The sequence below is a fragment of the Rutilus rutilus genome (assembly GCF_951802725.1).
Source record: "Rutilus rutilus genome assembly, chromosome: 9".
Taxonomy (NCBI): Eukaryota; Metazoa; Chordata; class Actinopteri; order Cypriniformes; family Leuciscidae; genus Rutilus; species Rutilus rutilus.
Genome location: NC_140223.1, coordinates 27,211,957 through 27,236,022, shown reverse-complemented (window position 1 = coordinate 27,236,022; position 24,066 = coordinate 27,211,957). Strand labels below are relative to the sequence as shown.

General features: G+C 41.9%; 1 protein-coding gene across 2 annotated transcripts in view; it reads left to right on the top strand.

Moving 5' to 3' along the window:
* LOC311297301 (uncharacterized protein) overlaps positions 1–24,066 on the top strand; it is a 42,829-nt gene that overhangs the window by 16,805 nt on the left and 1,958 nt on the right. For both annotated transcript variants that reach the window (XM_084419539.1, XM_084419540.1), the window contains exons 2-11: positions 23–83; positions 647–691; positions 987–1,082; positions 1,244–1,314; positions 1,474–1,662; positions 1,792–1,966; positions 3,524–3,616; positions 3,708–3,812; positions 4,026–4,120; positions 7,491–7,555. In XM_084419539.1, the coding sequence (XP_084275665.1) occupies positions 23–83; positions 647–691; positions 987–1,082; positions 1,244–1,314; positions 1,474–1,662; positions 1,792–1,966; positions 3,524–3,616; positions 3,708–3,812; positions 4,026–4,120; positions 7,491–7,555 (995 nt within the window). The remainder of the gene's footprint in view (positions 1–22; positions 84–646; positions 692–986; positions 1,083–1,243; positions 1,315–1,473; positions 1,663–1,791; positions 1,967–3,523; positions 3,617–3,707; positions 3,813–4,025; positions 4,121–7,490; positions 7,556–24,066) is intronic.

Sequence of the window (24,066 nt, the reverse complement as noted above, 5' to 3'; positions counted from 1 at the left end):
GTTTGTTATAATTAATACGCAGATCAAAGGTCAAAAAGGTATTCCAGGGCCACCAGGACCTCCTGGTCTACAAGGTAGTGAAGGTTAGTAATCAAATTAATTAAAACTGCTTTCATTCAAAGATAACCAACAAAACCAGTTAAATATGCTATGAACTAGTTTTCTTTCATTGATCAAAAGTGGCAGTAAAGACATGTATATTGTTATATTTTAAATAGCCGAAAAAATGTATCACGATTCCCTCAAAAATATTAGGCAGCACAACTGCTTCCAGCATTGATAATAATAATAAATATTGCTTGAGCAGCAAATCAGCATATTATAATGATTTCTGAAGGATCATGTGACACTGAAGACTGGATGAATGATGCTGAAAACTCAGCTTTGACATCACAGGAATAAATTACATTTTAAATTATATTAAAATAGAAAACTGGTATTTGAAATAATAAGAATATTTTACAATTTTGCTGTTTTATTGTATTTTTGATCAAATGAATGCAGACTTGTTGAGCATATCATGATTCATGTAAAAAACTTTATCAACTCTGAACTTTCGAATGACATTGGCTTAATAAAATAAGTATAATTATAGTTAATTATTACATACAAAGTATAAAACCAAATATTGTTATTTCTGTCAAAGGCCTAACAGGCCCTGAGGGCCTGCATGGAGATCCTGGAAAACCAGGTGAGATTCACTCTTTTCATGGTGTATGTTAAAATAAATATTTCAGGTTCAATGGTTAAATTAAGCTCATTACTACTGAAAACAACTTAGATTAATCATTTGCTACAGTATGTCTTTCCCCATAATAATTATTTTCTAAGGTAAACGGCAGCATGCCACAAATGTTGCCCATATTGTTGCCCATATAGTTGGACCTAAAACATTCCTTTAAAAAAGTGTATGTTACATGAATGCATAAAGTACAACCAGTAAACATGCTAATCACCTAATGCTGTTTTCCATTATTTTAATACAGGAGAGCAAGGAGAACTTTGCAGACTGTGTGCTGCTTCTGCTGCTGACCCTGGACCTCCAGGACCATCTGGAGTTTCAGGCGAACCTGGAAATCCAGGTGAAGTCATTATGTAACATCTTTACAATATCTATAACAGCCTATGAGGAAACCTCCTATGGTGCATCCATATTGGTGCATCTCTGCTTTAAAGCACTTTTTTATTTAATTGATTTGGTTTGGTTTCAGTAACAGACCTCAAATTCAATTTCTTTGTGCAGGTCTTGGAGGAGTTCAAGGCATTAAAGGATGCCAAGGCATCAAAGGTCCAGAGGGTCCACCGGGTTCTCCGGTCAGTTTAGCTGCATACTGCCACTAAACCCAATCATCATCCTCATAACTCAGCAAAAACTATTATTTGTCCACTCCCATTATGCAGTTGGTATTGCAAACAAAGGTTTCATATTCTCAAGAACAATTGTCTATGATGTGAATTAAAATGTTTTCACAGGGTTTCTTAGGTCCTCCAGGATTTCCAGGGCCTCCAGGGCCCAAAGGAGATCTAGGGATGAGATCTGAGATTGGGGAGAAAGGAGAGAAAGGAAACTGTGGTGGAGTAGGATCATTGGGGATAAAGGGGCAAGATGGTATGCCGGGCACCCCAGGCTTCAAAGGACCACCAGGAGCAAAAGGAAACCCAGTTAGTACTTGGAACTTGTTGTAATCATAAACTTTGAGATAACTGCTATAATGTTGGTATAAATTTGTGTAACCAATTTTAAAGCCACAAGTTTGGATGTTGACAGAACTTGAAACTGACTTTTTCCAGAGTCCTCCAGGGCCTAAGGGCAACCAAGGAGATCCAGGGATTTGTGGGGACCGTGGCTGCACAGGTCCAATGGGCAGCCAAGGGTCAATGGGTGTTGGGCAACCAGGGGCATCAAAGGAAGGAGAGAAAGGAAGTGTGGGAGTAGTGGGCCGGCAAGGAAATCCTGGAGAACCAGGTATGAACTGATGCAATGTATGATAAAATATGGGATGTTACTGAATAGTTTAACCCCATGATGTAGAGGGTGTTGAGTAGAAAAGCACACACTCACACCAAGCTTCAGAGGTCCCGCATTTTTTTAATTGTTTTTGGTTAACTGTAGTTTCAAGGAGAAAATAGTCAGCAATGATGTTGACTGATGAATTTGCACATGGTTTGTCTTAAAGCATATTAAAAACACCACATATAAACATTTAAAAACTTGATTTTCACCACAGGGGTCTTTAAAGCACATTCCTTTGTTGGAATACAAATGCAAAGCAGACACAGGCCTTCAAACCAGGGCTCTGAACCGGTTCAAGGAACGAAAACGAAAACCGGAAACGAACGAAATTTGAACAGGAACAAAAACGAAACCGAAAACAAAATCAATTTTAATCGTTCTGAACAGAAACGTTTATTTAAAATGACTATAAACCGGTTAATAACGTTATTTTATCGTTCTCTTTAATATTTTAATTTGCCATTGACCAATCATAAATTTAGTAGTTCAGAATTGTGACGTTGACGATTTGTACAAACTTGCAATTGCACTACCGGTAACGCAAGTCAGCGTAGAGCGCGCATTTTCATGCCTCAAGTACATTCTTTCCCCACTGAGGTCTTCAATGAATGCACAGGTATTGGAGGACATTCTTTTCGTACGTTTAAACAAGCAGTACGGACTTTAAGCTCAAAAAGTTTATGGATTTCGTATAAGTGCTAGCAACTATCGCACATTTTTTTCTATAGTCTTTCAGGTAGCCAAAAACAGGACAGGTAAATGTTTTCTTTATAGACTTTTAATGCTTTGTATTAAAAATAGTAGAAAATTTGTTGTAGTTTTACAATGTTATTGCATTAAGTGATCGTGCTTCGCAGAATGAAATTGTTTATGTGATGCAGTGTTGCGCAGTGTTTGCTTTGAAATTAGCAGTTGACGGTGCATTAAAAGAGCAATGATTGTCCAGTTTATATAATTTTTATATCATGTAATTTCTAAAACAATTCGTGTTGCAAAAAAAAATAAAAATAATAATAATAATAGGTACAAATAATTGTATCACTCTTCAGAAAAGAATTAGCCATAAGAGTGCCAATTTCGATTGTCTAACGGTCCAGTAAAACAGGTCAATATTTTTCCAGCTGTTTATGCTTTGTAATTAATACAGGTATTTCTGTTGTGGTTTTAACAATGTTATGAAATAAATGTTCAAGTTTAATTATCATGTGTTATCTTATTTTTGAGTGAAAATTAGTCTTATTTATACATATTTGTTTAAAGTATAGGCTAAATTAAAATAACGTTATTAACCGGTATTTTATCTAATCAAACCGGTTTCGGAACGGTAATGTTTAACGAGGAACGCAAAAACGGAAACGTTAAAATATCGATTCTGCTCGGAGTGAACCGATTGATTTTTTTTTTCGTTTTTAAGCCCTGCTTCAAACAGTAGTAAAACTCAGAAGCAGGTGACCGCTAGTGGTATGAAGGAGAAATTATAGGCTTAAATATTACAGTTGCATCCCACAGATGAGAAAGGATCTCCAGGACCAGTACAAACAACACCTGGAGACCCAGGTGAACCTGGACTGCCTGGTCCACCTGGTCTACCAGGACCTCCAGGTAAGCAGAGGGGATAAAAGACTTGGCGGATGGAGAAGTAGACTGAGAACAGGATGTAGAATGGATAATCATGAATTAATGTATGTTTTAGGTAATGATGGTTGTGCTGGGGTTCAGGGATCTCCGGGATTGTGTGGTTTAAAAGGGGAGAAAGGACTGTCAATACCAGGAGTTCCTGGACTCACTGGTCCCAAAGGTGGGAAGAAACTTAAAGAAATAAAATAAGTCAACATAACCAACAAAGTTTGTTTCTGATAAATCTACAAACAGCATTCATTAGTTTCAAATTAGACAAAAAAATATGGTTTTGAATCCAATTTTCCCTTGGCGGTTTAATGTTGTGGATGGGTGACTTCTAATGGTGCCACTCCTCTCTCTCACTCATCTCAATTTCTTCTCATTGTTGCAGGTGATAAGGATGTGAAAGGGAAGCCAGGTCAACCTGGTTATGGAAGTGTAGGCCGTCCTGGCCCTCCAGGACCACCAGGAATGCCAGGCACGAAGGTCAGAGACTTGTTATATAGTGTCCATTTGTATGTTTTATAGTTTGTTTTTGTCATTTTAAAGCTTGACAGTGGTCACTGTATGTTTTTGTTGTACTGAAAAGTCAAGTCAAGTCAAGTATATTTGTATATCACAATACAGATTGTATCAAAGCAGCTTCACAGTGTTAAATCAAAATAACACAACAAGGTTTGTTTCTAGTGGAAAAAAAACGTCCACGTTTGGTAAGGCTGATCAATAGTATTATTGATTGATTAAATTAAATTAAATATCCCCAACTGAGCAACAGTGGCAAGGAACCGAAAAACTCCATCAAGTGACCTAATGGTGACCTAAAACTCCATCAGGTGACCTAATGGAGAAAAAAAAAACCTTGGGAGAATCCAGGCTCAGTCGGGGGCCAGTTCTCCTCTGGCGTTTATGAACTAGAGGCCGGATTTAACTGTAAGATTAAAAATATTATGAAATGCCTGGCTGAAGAGATGCGTCTTTAATCTAGTTTTAAACTGGGAGAGTGAGTCTGAGCAACGAACAGTATCAGGAAGACTATTCCAGAGTTTTGGAGCTAAATGTGAAAATGCTCTCCCTCCTTTGGTGGATATGGATATCCTAGGTATCCTCGAATTTAGTGATCTTAAAGAGCGCGATGGATTATAGGGCGATAGAAGATCCGTTAAATAGACTGGAGCTAAGCTGTTTAGGGCTTTATAAGTCAGTAGCAATACCTTGTAATTAATACGTAACTTTATAGGTAACCAATGTAGTGATGATAAAATCGGTGTTATATGATCATATTTTCTTGATCTAGTAAGAACTCTAGTGGCTGCATTTTGGACTAACTGTAGCTTGTTTATTGAGGATGCAGGACAACCAGCTAATAAAGCATTACAGTAATCTAGTCTCGAGGTCATGAATGCATGAACTAACTTTTCTGCATCAGAAACTGATAGCATATTACGTAGCTTAGCAATGTTTCTAAGGTGAAAAAAGGCTGTTTTTGTAACATATGAAATATGATTTTCAAAAGACAGGTTGTAGTCTAGTATAACACCCAGGTCTTTTACTGTAGAGGATAAAGTAACAGGACATCCTACTATGTTAAAGTTGTATTGTGAGAGGTTTTGTGGGCATTTTTTTGAACCGATAAGTAGTACCTCCTTCTTGTCTGGATTTAATAAAAGAAAATTACGCGTCATCCAATCTTTTATATCTTTAACACACTCTGTCAATTTGGATAATTTAGCGTTTTCATCCGACCGTGATGAAATATATATTTGAGTGTCATCAGCATAACAATGGAAACTAATTCCATGTTTCCTTATAATATTTCCAAGTGGCATCATATACAGTACCAGTCAAAAGTTTGGAAACACTACTATTTTTAATGTTTTTGAAAGAAGTCTCTTATGCTCATCAAGCCTGCAGTTAAAAAAAAAAAAAAAAAAAAAAAGAAATATTATTACAATTTAAAATAATGGTTCTCTTTTTTAATATACTTTAAAATGTAATTTATTTTTGTGATGCAAAGCTGAATTTTCATCAGCAAGTACTCCAGTCTTTGGTGTCTTATGATCCTTCAGAAATCATTCTAATATGCTGATTTATGATCAATGTTGGAAACAGTTGTGCTGCTTAATATTTTTTTATAACCTGAGATACTTTTTTCAGGATTATTTGATGAATAAAAAGTTAAAAAGAACTGTATTTATTTAGAATAGAAATCTTTTGTAACAATATACACTACCGTTCAAAAGTTTGGGAACAATAACTATTTCTTTTTTTAAGAAATTAGTACTTTAATTCAACAAGAATGTGTTAAATTGATAAAAGGTGATGGTAACGATTTATATTGTTAGAAATGTTTTTATTTTGAATAAATGCTGTTTTTATGAATAAATGCTGTTAACGTTTTACTCATCAATGAATCCTGAAAAAAGTATTCCAAAAAAATATATTAAACAGCACAACTGTTTCCATCATTGATAATAACTGAGTATCAAATTATCATATTAGAATGATTTCTGAAGGATCATAAGACACCAAAGTGTAGTGTTTCCAAACTTTTGACTGGTACTGTATATTGAGAATAATAGAGGGCCTAACACAGATCCCTGCGGCACTCCATAGTTAACTGAAGTTATGATCGATTTTTCTCCATTTAAATAGACAAAATGGTAGCGGTCAGATAAGTATGATCTGAACCAGCTTAATGCTTGTCCTTGAACACCAGTATAATTTTGTATTGTGTGATCTATAGTATCGAACGCATGACTAAGTAAAACTAGTATTGAGATACAGCCTTGGTCAGAAGCTAAAAGTAAATAATTTGTGATTTTAACGAGCGCAGTTTCAGTGCTATGGTGCGGCCTGAATCCAGACTGGCGATACGTCCGCGATTTTAATGCGATATCACTCAGCTTGTCAGTTAACTACGGCTCTTTGTAGTAAATGCCGCTCCATCTGAAAGCAGGTGATGGCGATTTACTACTAATCAAGGAACCGGCTTTACTGACGAGATGCGCATAACAATCTCACGATTTAAATCGTCCAGCCCTAACTGCCAGTTTAAATGTTCTTGGAACATGACCTAAAGATAAAGATGAGTTAATAATATTGAGGAGAGGCTCTTCCACTATAGGTAACACTTCTTTCAGTAGTTTAGTTGGTATAGGATCTAATAAACATGTTGTTGTTTTAGATGAAGTGATAAGTTTATTTAACTCTTTTTGTTCTATAGTTGTAAAGCACTGTAATTGTTCCTGCGGGGTGATAATTGAGGCTGAATTATAAGGCGCGATTGAAGATTGAACGTTTACAATTGTGGTTCTGATGCTTTCTATTTTCTCAGTGAAGAAATTCATGAAATCATTACTACTAAACTGTAACGGGATATTTTGTTCAGGTGACGTCTGTTTATTTGTTAGTCTAGCCACGGTGTTAAATAAAAACCTTGGATTGTTTTGGTTGTTTTCTATTAGTTTGCGGAGGTGCTCAGCCCTGGCTGCTTTTAGGGCCTTTTTATAACGTGACATACTGTCTTTCCACGCGATTCTAAAGACCTCTAAATTAGTTTGTTTCCATTTACGCTCTAAATTACGTGTTTCTCTCTTTAGAACATGCGTAGTATTGTTGTACCATGGTGCTTTACTTTTTTCTCTACAACAAGTGCTATAAAAAAACGAAGACAACAAAAGGGTTAAATAATTAATCTTGTAAAGTGCTGGCAAAGTTTCATTATGACAATTGGCCTGTTCACCTTGGTGACCACTACAAACTCCTCGTCCTCATCATGTGCCTTCTTTGTGGAGGTCTGGACTCTACTGACCACTTTTTCTGGTTATATTTTTAATTTCTTGTTGCTCCTTTTCAGAGTAAACATCTGAAGAGTTTGGGAGGCGGTGATGCTGCAGACCATCTGAACAAGTCAATGGATGCGTAAGTAACTTTATGTTCCTTTTTTGCATTAGTTTATAGTGATGTTCCCTGTCATATACTGTCATGCAGGGCCGGCGCTAGCTATAGGCAGAGCAGACGATTGCTTTGGGCCTCTGGCTTTGAGGAGGGGCCTCCATAACCGTAACATCCCCTATATATATATAGTCCACCAGTCAAGACGGGCAGAAATACTAGCCTCATTGTTCATTGGATATTGTTGAATTGTCACTCATCTGCAGTTTAACCTATTAATGTTTCCGTTTCAAATTGGGTGCCGGCTTCTGAAAGTTTGTGTAATGAACTACAAATCAGGTGCTGCGAAGCAAAAGCCTAAATAGGCACGCAAAGAAGCACGTACAGCTCGTAATGCTGGTGTGTGAGTTGTCGTCATCTATTTTGGAGTGATTGCAATGTATTCTAAATATAAACTTGTACTGTAGATCAGCGTCATTTCTGGAAAAATCATTCACCGCTTTATTACGAGTTTAAAAGAGCGCAAGCGTCATTAACGTGCCCAGACGCGACGCTTTGAATTTGCGCGTACAATGAATAACATCGTGTCGGGAGCTGACTAGTAAAAAAAGCTACAAAAGTAAAAGACAAGACATTTGTATTCTAAGTTAAAAAGCCAACACACTACAACATTTTTAAATGTTTCAAATAAAGGATCTCATATCTATGGGTCTATTTTCTAAATTCTGCTGATGATTAGATTATACCCTGCAGGGCTCTACGCTAAGTTTTTTTCCCAAGGAGTACACGTGCTCCTAAATGAAAAAATTTAGGAGCACACAGAACAGTGAAAAAAGTTGATTAAACTGCTCATTCACATGGATTAGTTTTATGATCTTTTTATGAACTTTTTTCAAAGCATCAAAGTGGTAGTTGTGTAGGCTGTCAATGGAGGGAAAGAAATCTCTCAATTTCATCAAAAAGTTCTTCATTTGTCTTCCGAAGATGAGTGAAAGTCTTACGGGTTTGGAATGACATGATGGAGAGAGTAATGAATGACAGAATTTTCTATTTTGGGTGAACTGTCATTTTCTTTAAATTATGCAATTATTATTTTTAGACTGCTTCAAAATATATCAAAAGAATGAACACCTTAATAAACTATAAAGTGCAAAAGACAAAACAAATGCCCGCTTGCTTTTTTCCTTTGCAGTACTTGCAGTAGGCTACATTAAGTTGTCCTCAAAAATGAGTTTTTGTCGTCTTCCTGTCCTCAGTGTCGACTGTTTTGGTCGTTGTGGCAAGGGGGGCGTGGTTCCGCGAGGTCTGTAGCGGGAGAGAGAGAAGGGAGACGAGCGGCGCGTAATGCTGGGTACACACCAAAAGATAATCGGGCTGATTTTGGGCCAATTTCCCCCCTTCCGACAATCCTAGCTATGTCCCGATTATCTTGATGGTTCATCTTATCAGATTTCCCCTTGGTGTGAGGTGTGTTAAGAGTGTCTGAACCTGCTCGGAAGAACGTCGGAGCCGCCCCGATTGCGAATCGTAAATATTCAACATGTTTAATATTTATGATCAGAAATCCTGATGTGTGGGGGGAACTCCGAGGACAAACGCGTGCACGCTCTGGAGATTATCACGTGAAACGAAACAATATCCAATCAGAAAGCAAGATGATGGAAGACACGGTCATTCTCACACACACACACACACACTTGCAGGAAGCTGAGTTTTAAGGGTTCAGTGAGGTTCTGATCTCAAACTCAATTCCCTGAGGGCCACAGCTCTGCACAGTTTAGCTCCAACCAGCTCCAACTCACACCTGCAAGGAAGTTTCTAGTAATCATGGGGCCCGTTCATCGTACGTTGCTTAAAACATCCGAGATCAAATTACACATCCAAAATGATATCATCGTGCTAATCATGATCTGGCTAATTAGGTTCTTTGAACACACCTGCCAGATATGATTAGTATAGCTGGATTGAGTTATCTGAGATAATTGCACGTTCATGCGCTGGTTTAAAAGGGGATATGTATCGATAGTAGAAACATTGATCAGCAATGCTGCTATTGGCTGCTCAGCGTGGCCAAAGAGCGCACACAGTTAGTGATGGCCAAATGAAGCGTTTCGAAGCATTATTGCTTTCTGATACAATTGTGTCGAAAATGGTTCATTACTCGAAGCTTCATTCAGATAGAAATTGCAGCACCATCTCCTGGTGAAGTAAATGTAATGCAACAAAGCTGACAACCATAAAATGCAAGTAACGCCCCGTTTATTACGTGTTTTTACCGAGGCGATCAAAGCTAAAACAGTGGAAAGGCTGATTTATACTTCTGCGTCGGACCTACGCCGGAGCCTCTACGCCAGGGGTGGGCAAACTACGGCCCGCGGGCCACATAGGCTGTTTAATCCGGCCCGTCGAGTATTTAAAAAATTGTCTAAAGATCGCATTCATTTTGCCTTTTTCTTGCAATACTTTGCGTTATATATATATATATTGCGTTGCATATATTTGACAATCGGAATATCAGATATTTCATGCCATAGCTAGCAAATGTAAAAAAGGAAAAATGACATAAAAGCAGATCATCATTCATTCAGCGCTGTTGTGGCTGCGGTGTGTCACGTAACAAGCTAGATGCGTCACCATGGAAACCAAACAGACAGCAATTTAAGCGCACAGACTTGGTGCACGTTAATGTTTATTTCTTTTTTTGAAAACTCACAGAGAAAAAAAAGTTCGGTAACCGCTTGCACACGTTTAGCTTTTCCTTTGATTTGTCTGCTATTTAGTTTAGCTACTCTCGATTTGTGGATGTATCCTCCTTTATCGCCCGGCTTTCGACTAACGTTACGCTCCCCTGTCTACCATGTACAGAACCCGGTTTTGTTCATTAAATGTTCTGATCTGCCTTTGCTTTTTATGCTTTATTTTATTATACTTAAAATACATTTGTATAATCGTTTATTTCGTTTTTTTCCCCACAAATGTATGACTTTTGGAAGTGCAAATTGATTGCCATTCAGTTTTAATAAAGTTGAATTAACGTAACCTTCTGTCATTTTTACTCTAAGTGTACACTTACGTGTTTTGTTTCTAATTTACGGTTAAGCCCATTAAATAATAATAAGGATAAACAATATTTAAAAAGTATAGGCTATAATTATAAAACATCTAATTAAAAATTAACCTCAAAACATAACATGCTAAATGGGGGATATCTAGCATAAAAAATGTATTGTCAGAATGTCGTCTCTCAGTTGTTGAATTTCGCGCAGACGTTGCCACAACGTAAATGTGTTTGCTCAGCCCGATCTCATGAAAGTTCGAATACCACGAATTGTATTTGTAGTTCTTATGAAACGCAGTTTTCGCGTGCATATGATACGCACTTAAAGGGATAGTTCGCCCAAAAATTAAAATACGGTCATCATTTACTCACCCTCAAGTTGTTTCAAACCTGTATGAATTTCTTTTTTCTGCTGAACACAAAAGAATATATTTTGAAAAATGTCGGTAACCAAACAGTTGATGGACCCCATTGACTTCCATAGTATTTTTTTTTTTCTACTATGGAAGTAAATGGGGTCCATCAACTGTTTGGTTACTGACATTTTTCCAAATATCTTTCAAATTATTTCAAATATTTTTTAGAAATTGCACTCCGCACCCCTAATCCTAACTAATGGGTTTACAGTGCGCAGCATATGCACGCAAAAAATATATATTTTTGGCGTATAAATGGTACGAGAAATGTAATTCGTGGTATATATATGCACTTTCATGAGATCGTGTTTCATAATCTGCTACTGGGCCGGCCCTCTGTCAAATTTTAAAACCCAGTGTGGCCCTTGAGCCAAAAAGTTTGCCCACCCCTGCTCTACGCTGTAGGCAACGCGTTGGTTTTCATTTATACTTCTGCGTCGTTGTCCGCGTTCACACGCGCAGAGGGAGCATGTGAAACCCGAGGGAGCGGTCCTAGCAGACCAATCACAGCGCTTGCGTCCGCGTAGAGTTGACGCGTTGTTACATTTTTGGAGAGGTGCATGTCAGGGTACGCCGAAGGGTACGCGCGCTACACACAGCCTACGACGTAGCTACGGCGTAAGTTCGATGCAGAAGTATAAAGGCCTCATTATACTTCTGCGTCGGACATACGCCGGAGCCTATACGCCGTAGGCAACGTGTTGGTTTTAATTTATACTTCTGTGTCGTTGTCCGCGTTGACGCGCACCTGGGGAGCATGAAACCCCGAGGGAGGGGTTCTGGCAGACCAATCACAGCGCTTGTGTCCGCGTAGAATTGACGCGTTGTTATATTTTTGGAGAGGTGCACGTCAGGGTACGCTGAAGGGTACGCGCGCTACACACAGCCTACGACGTAGCTATGGCGGCAGTTCGACGCAGAAGTATAAAACAGGCTTAAATTGGGCTTTAGTGCTGTGAAACTCATTTATGTAGGTGAATTTTACAGATACTGATGAATTTCATGTGTTCACCTTGATAATAAAACATTAAGCATGATGTGTGTGTGTAATTATTTCTTTAGACAAGGACAGAAGATCAGACCAGCTTAAAAAAAAGTTGGAAACCATCACAGAAATTCTAATGGTTTGTATTAAAATAGGAACCATTGGCTTTTACCATTTAAACCACTACATAATTCTTTTTTGTAGTGTGTTAGGGACATATTCCATTAGGATTTAATGCCCCCACCAATACAACCCAACACATATCAGTAGACCCACAGAGACCACTATAATTCCCATTACAACCAATAAAATTCCCATGAAAACAATTCAATCCAATAGAATTTCTGTAATGGTTTCTATAGTTTTTTTTTACCTTCAATTTTATAAGAAATACAGCCGCCAGGTTTCAAACCTGTCAACACTGGATTGGGCTGTCAAAGCAGTCAGGTGGTTTACTACAGGAGTGAACCAGTGTGTTTGCTTCAGAAGTCATTTTCACGTGACTGTGACGTAATGATACAAGCTCCGAAGCAGTGGTTCATTGCAAGGACCGTTCGAGTTTGAAGCAAGCTTCGGAGCGTCGGTGTCAGACGTAACATCACTACGCACAGTTTTTCTCCTCAGCAGAGCAAGAACTAATAGTCGAAGTTTATTCGTAATTTTAATGTTTAATCAAAACGCCAGGGAACACCTCAAAGTCTGCAAAAGCCAGGAGAGAGGGCTGGCAAAAAGTAGCAGACAATTTAAATCCGTTAGAAGTGGCGATGTTAGATGTTTTTATCACTTATTAGCCTATATTTTTGTATTTTAATAATTGCATAATTACTTTGTTCATTGTAATGTCAGAGTCACCACACTAGAACATGGGAACAAATAAAAGTGAAATACAAAAATATTCTACATAGGCCTAATGGTAATTTTTAGTTATATTATAGTCTCTTTTATAAAAGGCACTGTTAAATAAATGGTTGTCTGTTTATAAAAGCAACCAAGAAAAAGGCTGAGAAAAAAAGAAAGAAAAGATCATAGATAACCTCTCAGATAACTGTCATATGGAGGAACTAGCCTACCTGCAAGCGCATAAATAACTTTACTTAATTTATACTTGTATGCTTTATGGCTGCAAAATAAGTTGCAGGATTCCACATCTAGCACAGACAGAGGAGACATAGGCCTACAGGTGGGCAGTGTATAGCCAACTTTTCCTTTTTATTTGTTGCATGAGGCATGTGTCTAATATCTCTTGTTGCAGGCACTTGACCACTGGCTTTTCTTTACAAAGAACAATTGAAATAAAACTCAAGGAACTTAAGCATATTTGTCTTTTCTTTTTCTTTTTTTGGCAATGTTGTGTAATATGGCACATGCAACAATGTCACAGGCCCTGTCAGGTGTGCAACCCTCAGACTTTACACTGAAATCTTCCCTTTAGTTAACCAAAGTTCATTTCATTGTGTGCCCTTGTCCTGGCTAGAGCTGCATTGTAACTGGTTTGGGTCAGGGAATGGGGTCATAAAACACCTGTCTGCATGCAGGAACATGTCATAATCACCTATGAAAAAATGCAGTTCTGTTAGGATCAGCATATATGTAATACAGTGAGCTTGATATTTAATTGTGGAACTTTTGTTACATACAGCCTACGCCGGGCTATGCAACAGAGAGGGGAGACCACGCGGATTATTTGATTTCAAAAATATATTTATTAAAGATAAAGAATGAGCAACGTAAAATAAATAAAGTCAGTGTAATTGTTAAACTTAAGAAACGAAAACGTATGCCATCAGGGTATGTGAAGTGTCATGCAAAAGGAAACAAAATCAGCAAAACGGTGCAGGAGAGAAGGAGAAGCGGCGGCCTCCTTCAACCAGGTCTGGAGAGCTTTTAACACCCAGGATACTGGAAACAAGCACACGCGGTCCTGGAGCAATCACCCGCAACACGCCACACCTGTGCTCTGCTCACCTATTAGGGGAGACATAACGAACAGGCAAACCGCAGAGGAGGAGGAGCTAACAGGTCCAAGACCGTAACACCCCCTCCCTTAAGACAGAGGCCCCTAAAAAGGCCTCTGCAAAAAACCCCACACAGCAAAATAAACAATTTTTAATTTTAAAAATAACTTCTATATCTAAAAGTGAGCACTTAACTTTGATTCCGAGATGTAGATAAACTGCATACATGGACTGGACAGAAAAACTCTTTGGTCCACAGGCCCCCCCAACCCCTCCACCAGCTCCAATCGCCCCTCCCCATTACCAGAACTCCAGCAAATCCCGGTACCTGGAAAGCTACATTTAAGGAGACTAGGCAAAAGAAGAGAGTGCAGAAACAGGAAGAGAGAGAAAGATGGGACAAGACAAAACATTCACTCCAGCCCACCCGGAGCACGGGACAAAGCGTCAGCCATAACATTGTCCACGCCCCGAATGTGCCGTATCTCTAAATTGTATGGCTGTAAAAATAAAGCCCAGCGCATAAGGCGCTGACTAGGACTCTTTAAAGAGTGGAGAAATGTCAATGGATTATGATCTGAGTAAACAGTGATAGGAACAGCACCCCCAGCTAAATATACATCAAACTGCTGTAGACCCCAAACTAACGCCAATGTTTCCTTCTCAATAGTTGAATAATTCAACTGATGACAATTAAACTTTCTTGAGAAGTAACATGTTGGCCTGTCCACCCCCTGCTCATCACTCTGCAGGAGCACCGCACCAGCCCCCACATGGCTTGCATCAACCTGCATCTGGAAAGGCTGATCTAAACGGGGTGCCATCAAAACTGGAGCCGAAGTCAACAACAACTTGACATTATCAAAAGCAGTCTGAGAGGTCACCGTCCATTCGAATTTCACTTTAGCTTTTAACAGGTTAGTCAAAGGGGCTACCACCGTAGAAAAGTTGGAACAAAAACTACGGTAATACCCTACCATCCCCAAAAAGCGCCGCAACTCGGTTTTGGTGGTAGGAACAGGAAACTTATCAATAGCCACCCCTTTAGCATGGACCGGCTTCACTTGCCCCTGCCCTACGATCTTCCCCAAATATGCAACTGTAGCCTGGGCAAACTCGCACTTGGCCAAATTTACAGTGAGACGAGCATCAACAAGCCTAGTAAAGAGAGCCCGAATACGGTCCAGATGTTCAGACCACTCCTCGCTATACACAACCACATCATCAAGGTACACAGCACATCCGTGCAAACCAGAAACGACACGGTTCATAAGTCGTTGAAATGTGGCTGGAGCATTTCGTAAACCGAAACTCATAACAGAGTAAGAATATAGTCCAGATGGTGTTATAAAAGCTGAAACTTCCTGAGCTCGAGATGACAAAGGGACTTGGTAATAACCTTTCAGCAAATCAAACTTACTCACAAACCTTGCGGATTCTACACGATCAACACAATCTTCAACTCTTGGAAGTGGAAAAGAATCCGATTTCGTGATGTTATTCAATTTACGATAATCGGTACAGAATCTATGTGTACCATCAGGTTTACTAACCAATATACAGGGTGAAGCCCAACTCGAATAGGAAGGCTTTGCCAACCCATTATCCAACAGGTACTTCACCTCTGCCTCTAGATGTCGCTGTTTGTCTTGTGACACCCGATAGAACCGCTGTCTTATTGGTTCTGCGTCACCAACATCAATATCATGCTCAATTAAATGAGTACATGATGGTGTATCTGAAAATAAAGAAGGAAAATCAGACAATAAAGATGACAGTTCTGATGCACGTTCCTCTGGCAAATGTCCAAAAAGTGTATTCAACTCCGCCAATTTTTCAGAGTTCCTCAGACGAGGTTTCAACACACCATCATCAGGACCTACCATATCCTCACCACTACGTGCTGCCACCATGTAGGGAGTCTCAAAGGCCCTATGAGCCTCAACCGCTGCGGCTAAAGAAACGGGCATAACCAGGTCACTAGACTCTGCTGTCCCAGAGACCGAAGACCTGCTATAATAGGACTTCAACAGATTTATGTGACAGAGCTGAGTGGAACACCTACGATTTGGTGTGGAGAGTAAATAATTCAAGTCTGACACCTGTCGAACAACCCTATAAGGACCTGTATATTTTGCAAGGAAAGGAGAGTTTGCTATTGGCAACAAGGCCAAAACCTGATCACCAGGACTGAAAACCCTTGGCTCAGCTCGACGGTCATACCAACTCTTCATTCTCTGTTGGGCTTTAGTCAGGTTGTCCGTCGCCATCTCACAGGCTAAAAGCAGCCTACGCCGAAAACCATTTACATAGTCCAACAAATTTACAGGAGACTCAAGACTCTTCAGCTCCCCCTGTAAGACTGCTAAAGGCCCACGAACTCTATGGCCAAATACCAAATCATTAGGCGAGAAACCCGTACTCTCCTGGGTAACCTCTCGTGCTGCCAACATTAACCATGGGAGCCCTTCTTCCCAGTCTCTGTTAAGCTCAACACAATAACCTCTGAGAAGTGATTTCAGTGTCTGATGAAAACGCTCCAGAACCCCTTGGCTCTGGGCGTGATAAGCACTACTACGTTGATGTTTCACCCGCAACTGCTCGAGCACTTCTCTGAACATGCGTGACGTAAAGTTAGAGCCTCTGTCACTCTGTATAATATGAGGGATACCGAAGATAGAGATAAACTGTGAAAGGGCTTTCACCACAGATCTAGTTGTTATTGTGCGCAAAGCATAGGCAGCAGGATATCGGGTAGACTGACACATCACCGTCAGCAGGTAAACACACCCTGACTTAGATGGAGGCAATGGTCCCACACAATCAATTAACAGATGTTCAAATGGTTTTCCTACAGCTGGAATAGGGTAGAGTGGAGCTGGCTTTAACACCTGATTAGGCTTCCCTGTTAACTGGCATACATGACACGTCTTAATAAAGGATGCCACATCCTTCTTTAGGCGAGGCCAATAGAAGTACTGCATAAGACGGTCATAGGTTTTTCTTACCCCCAAGTGCCCAGCTACCTCCCCATGAGCTGTCTGTAGGACCAAATCTCTAAACTTAACTGGTACTATCACCTGAAACACTGGATCCTCAACCCCTTCGTCAGTGTGAGAAGACCACTTCCGAATCAACAACCCGTCCTGAACAAAATATCCCCTCACTGCATTGCGCAACTCCTCAGGTGGTAACACCCCAACGAACAGATCTTTTAATGTCACATCCTCTTTTTGAGCTGCAACAAAATCACTATGAGAGAGAGAAGAAGGTAAATTAGGCACAATAACAGACTTAAACTCTCTAGTCTGAGAAACATCTTCATTAGAGGCACGGCTCATAGCCCGTGTCACAGCACAAGCTGTAAAGACAGACAAATTCTGACCACGAACGTCACTGTCCTCTGCAATAGAGGGAACATTCTTAACAATTACAGGGGGCGGTATATCACGCCAGACACGCTCTCCAGCCAGATTGTTACCCAAAAGAAGATGGACGCCCTCTATTGGTAAGGAAGGGCGGACTGCTATCTTTACTTCCCCCTGTACTAAATCAGACCGCAGATTAACTCTGTGCAAAGGAACAGAAACAACCTGCAACCCAATCCCCCGGACTAAAACATTGTTCCCAGTACTCGAGTCAGCAGAAAAAGGCAAAACAGACTCCAGGATAAAAGACTCCGATGCCCCTGTATGCCTAAGTATTTTAACTGGCACCTGGATGGAACTACCCACCAGTGAAACAAGACCATCAGTAACGAAAGGAAAGTAACCACTTCCACCCGCTATAACTGAATCAGCCCTACCATTTCTCTCACTAACTTCAACAGAACTCAGGCCCGATGGCTGAGGTGAAATCACAACGCCTTCAGTTTTAACCTCAGTCTCACCCACCAAAACTTTAGCAGGTATTGACTCAGATACAGCAAGTGTGACCCCCCTAACAACCTCAGTACCCCTTCTCTGACTTTTCCCCTTTAAAACAGGACAGTCTTTCTTCCAATGCCCCTTTTCCAAGCAGTATCGACACACATCAGCATCATTCTTAGCCTGACTAGCAGGTGTAAACGCAGAAAACCTAGAATCTCTGCGAAAACTCACAGCACCTCTGTGTGACTGACTAGAGTGTGAATCTATTCTACTCTGAGTAGGTGACTCAAATGAACCCAACGAAGACCCCAAAACTCTATTGAAACGTCCAAAACGTTGTTCCTGATAACCCTTACCTGTATTGTTTTCTTTAAAACTATACTTATGTGTCAAAGCAAAATCATCAGCCATGACTGCGGCTTCCGCGGCGGTTTTCATCTTATGCTCAAATACATAGGTAGCAACACGCTCAGGAAGAATATTTCTGAACTGTTCTAAAACAATCAGATTAGACAAATCTTCAAAAGTAGTGACTCCCACCGCAGAGCACCAACGATTAAAGTGGCTGTACAATTCCCTCGCTACCTCTGTATACGTCTGTTTATCTCCCTTTCTCCAGCTGCGAAACCGCAAACGATAAGCTTCAGGAACTAATTCATAAATTTTAAGCACTGCCTCTTTTACTTTGACATATTTTTTTCTATCTGGCACAGGCAACGCAATAAACGCTTCTTGTGCTCTACCTACAAGAACACTTTGGAGTAACAACGTTCTTTCAGAGTCAGACCAGCCACGGTCATCAGCCACACTCTCAAATAAAGAAAAGAATATATCTGGATCTCTCTCATTGAATTTCGGCAGCAACCTAACCATGTTAGATATATCAGGGGACCGCACAGACCCCCAAGGAGGAGTACCCTCATCCCCATCAACTGGAAGCCTACCTTCAGCGCTCAGTCTCAGCCGTTCTAAAGCCACCTCACGTTCACTTTTTATTCTTTCCATCTCTAATTGACGCTCTGCCTCACGTTGAGCTGCTCTCTCTCGACGTTCTGCCTCTCTCTCTTTCTGCTCTGCCTCACGTTGAGCTTCTCTTTCTCTCTGTTGCATTTCTATCAACGCCTTTTGTTGCTCAAACGTAAGTGACATTTTAGAAAACTCTGTCGAAAGAGGTGTCGACGTTGCTTCTCCGAACTCTAACTCCTCCATAATTAGAGATGCAGGTGACGAAAGAATATTCCTAACGACCAATTCCGCCTGAACTGACACTCTGATCTGGGTTAATTTCGCTGTTCTGGGTAAACCCAGGTCAAAGTTATAATGTTCACAAACTTGACGCAACTGATCCTTTGTCAAATTATTCAGAACCTCCACAGATGGAGCTAAAAAAAAATCCTCCAAACTAGCCATAAAAATTTAACTAATCCTACAGCATACAATTCTTACAGATTCTAAAGAAAAACAAGCTCACCTTTTCAAATGTAAGCGTGGCCACAACACTGCGCATCAAGACGAGACAAAACGGAGCTGCCCTATAAAAAGGAAGAAAGGAAAAAAAAAACAGCGATCCTCTTCATGCATCTCCCAAGGACAGAGATCTTTAATACACAATATCAGCGGTGCCTTAACTCCCCCGACAAAATGTCGTTAAAGCAGGCATCCACGACGGTGCCCTCTGCCCAGGATAGCACAAAAATAACAAACTAAAATAACAAACAAAAATAAATAAAAACTTGACGGGCACTCGCAACACTCCGATAATTTTATCGAATACTTTATCAATAGACTCAATATTGAACGCGCAGTGCAGACCCACACTTACCAAACAATAGCTCACCGCTAATTCTTCAACCTGGCTTACACAACTTTGAAACAGCTCAGGCACAAATTTAACAAAATATTCTCCTCCTCTCCGCACCAATAACGAAAAATAATTAAATAACTTAATACGCAATTAATTTTCAAACTAATCCACATGCGTCTTCCCAATGATTCAAAACAAAAACGTTCAACTCAATGAACTATCAAAAAAAAAAACTTCTTAAACTTCTAACGACTATAGGCTATTCAAAACCTAGTTATAAGCATCAACAAATATATATTTACCGATGTTATTTCAAATCCTTATTTTGACGAATCCCCTCAGTCTGTTTGTCGTTTCAGATCCCGAACGTTCAAATCCCGGACGAGCCCCCAATCTGTTACATACAGCCTACGCCGGGCTATGCAACAGAGAGGGGAGACCACGCGGATTATTTGATTTCAAAAATATATTTATTAAAGATAAAGAATGAGCAACGTAAAATAAATAAAGTCAGTGTAATTGTTAAACTTAAGAAACGAAAACGTATGCCATCAGGGTATGTGAAGTGTCATGCAAAAGGAAACAAAATCAGCAAAACGGTGCAGGAGAGAAGGAGAAGCGGCGGCCTCCTTCAACCAGGTCTGGAGAGCTTTTAACACCCAGGATACTGGAAACAAGCACACGCGGTCCTGGAGCAATCACCCGCAACACGCCACACCTGTGCTCTGCTCACCTATTAGGGGAGACATAACGAACAGGCAAACCGCAGAGGAGGAGGAGCTAACAGGTCCAAGACCGTAACACTTTCCTTACCACTTTCAAATAATGTGCATTAATGTGAATCTCAGAAAATTCTTTAGTCCTGCACAGATCCTGGCCATTTTGCTTTCACGTTTGTGATATGGAAGATTTTAGTCAACTGCCTTTTTTTTTTTTTTTTTTTTTTATATATAATATTACTAATCTGGAATATTAAGAATCACAATAGTAACTGGGCCGCACATTTACATTGTGAACCCCCTTTCTGTTCACATTATCCCCTTCATTGAGGCCTTGATGGCAGTCTATGGTGTAGCCTATAGTCTATGGTACCAATCACGTTAGTGAAGCCTGAGTGACATCGGCATGGTCATGATTGCATGATCTTCATAAAATTATGATAGTCAAAAAAAAAAAAAAAAAACTGCTTTACAACATTGGGTCTTAAGTGGCTTGGAAATGCCACAAAAAAACCTAAAACTGTTTTTTAAACCTAAAAGCACCAGGTAAACTCCGAATGACACGACAGACAGCACTTTCCATCAAGTTCTCCGCATCTCCAATAGTGTAAAGGAAAGAGCCACTCGCAAATAATCTTAGGGCAATGCAAACAGTTTGTGCTGTAGTTAAAGCCCGACTCTGACAAGTCGAAAATAAATGTGCGTTTCCAACAAATTAATAATGTAAACGACAATCTCACGAGTCACGAGAAAAAAGATATATCTCAGAAAGTGCACTATCGCGCTGCGCTGGTTCCCTTACGAGAACGTTCTCTCGTACTGCGTTGCAAACGCTGTGGGAAAACTCCTCCGCCGAACTTTTCCGCGTCATGTCTCGTGCTGTCACGAGCTGGGACTCGACTGGCTTTCCCCAGCTGAACCCGCCAGAAGCCGCCTCGACGAGTGGTACCTGCCAGGGCGCCAGCAGGCCCCCCCCCCAGCGTGCCGCTCCCTTTCTGCCTGAGGTCCATGAAGAGCTCACTAAAAGCTGGCGCGCGCCCTTTTCAGCGCGAACGCGCTCTTCTGCCTCTTCCACGCTCTCCACTGTTGATGGCGCTGAAGAGAAGGGCTATGTGTCTCTCCCACCACTTGAGGAAGCGGTCGCCGCACATTTGTGCCCTCCCACTGCAGGTAGTTGGAGGTCAAAGACGGTGCACCCATCTAAGCCGTGCAGGACTACTTCGGCTATAGCCAGCCGCGCCTATGCTGCCGCCGGCCAAGCCGCCTCTGCACTACACGCCATGGCAACTCTTCAAGTGTTCCAGGCTAAGCTCCTCCGCTCCATGGATGAGTCAGGCCCTGACCCGGACGCTTTTAGAGACCTCCGAAGTGCGACGGATTTGGCTCTACGGGCTACTAAGACCACGGCTCAAGCCCTCGGCCGTAATATGGCCAGCCTGGTGGTGTTGGAGCGCCATTTATGGCTGAATTTAACGGAAATCAGGGACGCGGACAAGACCGCCTTCCTCGATTCTCCAGTCTCCACAACTGGTCTCTTTGGCCCATCTGTCAACGGCTTCGCAGAGCGTTTTACCGAGGCTCAGAAAGCTTCAAGTGCTATGAAGCACTTCCTGCCCAAACGCTCCAGCTCGGCTTCACGGCGCCCCAAGAGCACGCCACGGCCAGAAAAGTCAGTGCCACAGGTTCACCAGCCCCGCCCAGCGGCTGAAACCAGCCAGCACCTGAAGCCCGCGAAACGGTACCCGTTCCCCAAGCGCCAGGGGCCTCGGCCGAAGCTCACGATCGACCACGAGCCCAAGATACCGTCCTAGCCGGCAGAAAGAGGGGTTTATGTCCCGCCGCGGCCGGACCTGCCCCGAAGACCGCTCGAGTGCTACTCACAGCCCCCTCTTCAGTTCAGGCAGCTGGAGCAGTTTTAAATGCAGAACATGGGCCCGTCACTTGTCACGCACCCCTGCACCCAAACGCTGTTTTAACAGCGACCCACAAAAAGCACAAATCGAGCTAAATTTCTCTCTTAAATTCATGTCAGATCGAACCTCCTACTCTGGGCGTTCCGTCATCAGATATGATCATACCGCTGGCTCATCGGGCTCTGGCTTGGCAGGCCATCCCCGGAGTTTCAGAATGGGTGATGAACATTATAAAGCGCGGTTACTCGCTTCATTTCGCCCGCAGACCTCCGCGCTTTCGCGCTGTCATCCAAACCTCAGTAAAGAGCACGTTATCTCACGTCCTCCGCACCGAAGTGTTATGTCTGCTGGCGAAAGGGGCTATCGAGACAGTCCCCGCTTCACAGAGCGAGTCAGGGTTCTACAGACGTTATTTTCTCGTTCCAAAGAAAGACGGCGGCCTGAGACCCATTCTAGATCTCAGACATCTGAACAAGGCCCTCATGTCACGGCCATTCAGAATGCTTACGACCAGACACATCCTGGCGCAGATTCGCCCAGGGGACTGGTTCTTTTCAGTAGATCTAAAAGACGCGTACTTTCACATCCAAGTGAACCCCCACCACAGGCCATTCTTGAGATTCGCCTTCGAGGGGCAGACATACCAATACACAGTCCTGCCATTTGGACTGGCTCTGGCGCCTCGTACATTCACGAAGTGCATGGATGCAGCTCTCTCCCCCCTAAGACAGCGGGGAATGCGCATTCTGAACTACCTCGACGACTGGCTCATACTGACTCAGTCAGAGGCGGAGTCCCATACTCACAAAGCCTGGCTCCTCAGCCATCTGGAATGCCTAGGGCTCAGAGTGAATTTTTCCAAGATTATTCTGTTGTCCAGCCAACGTATCACGTTCCTGGGAACAGTTCTCGACTCCGTACTTATGAGAGCATGGCCCACCTCGGCCCGTGCTCTATCAATTCAGCAGCTCGCCGCGTCGTTCACAGAGAGCTCCTTTGTTCCCCTCCGAACTTTTCAGAGGATTTTGGGCCTGATGGCCTCGGCATCATCAGTACTCCAATTAGGCCTACTGCGTATGCGTCCTCTTCAGCTGTGGCTAGCACCTCAGGTACCACCCCATGCCTGGCGCTCAGGCCTTTTGAATATCAGGGTGGACCAGCGCTGTATTCAAGCTCTGGCCCCCTGGAAAGTTGCCAGCTGGTATCATCAGGGCATAAGCATGGGTGTGGTTTCAGAGAGGAGGGTCATTTCGACAGATGCTTCCAACTCCGGTTGGGGAGCCCTGTACGAGGGCAGGCCTGCCTCCGGCCTCTGGTCGAGCTCGGAGAAACGCCTACACATAAACTGCCTCGAAATGAAAGCGGTTTTTCTGGCCCTGAAAACCTTCCTTCCTTACCTGGCAGGACACCACGTCTTAGTCCGGACGGACAATATGTCAGTGGTCTCTTACATAAATCGCCAGGGCGGCCTCAGATCCCGCAACCGGTTTGCCATAGCCACACAGCTACTGCTATGGGCTCACTCCAACCTGCGCTCGCTCAGGGCGGCTCACGTGCCGGGCACGATGAACACAGGAGCAGACATGCTTTCTCGGGGCAACGTTCCCCCAGAAGAATGGTCACTCCACCCCCAGACGGTTCTCCTACTATGGGAGGTCTTCGGGAAGGCAGAAGTAGACCTCTTCGCCTCAGAAGACAACTGTCACTGCCCAATCTTCTTTTCAAAGAACAGGGATGCGTTGGCCCACGAATGGCCCAACCTTCCTCTTTATGCGTTTCCTCCGGTCTCGATGCTCCCTCAGGTCATCGAACGGATCAG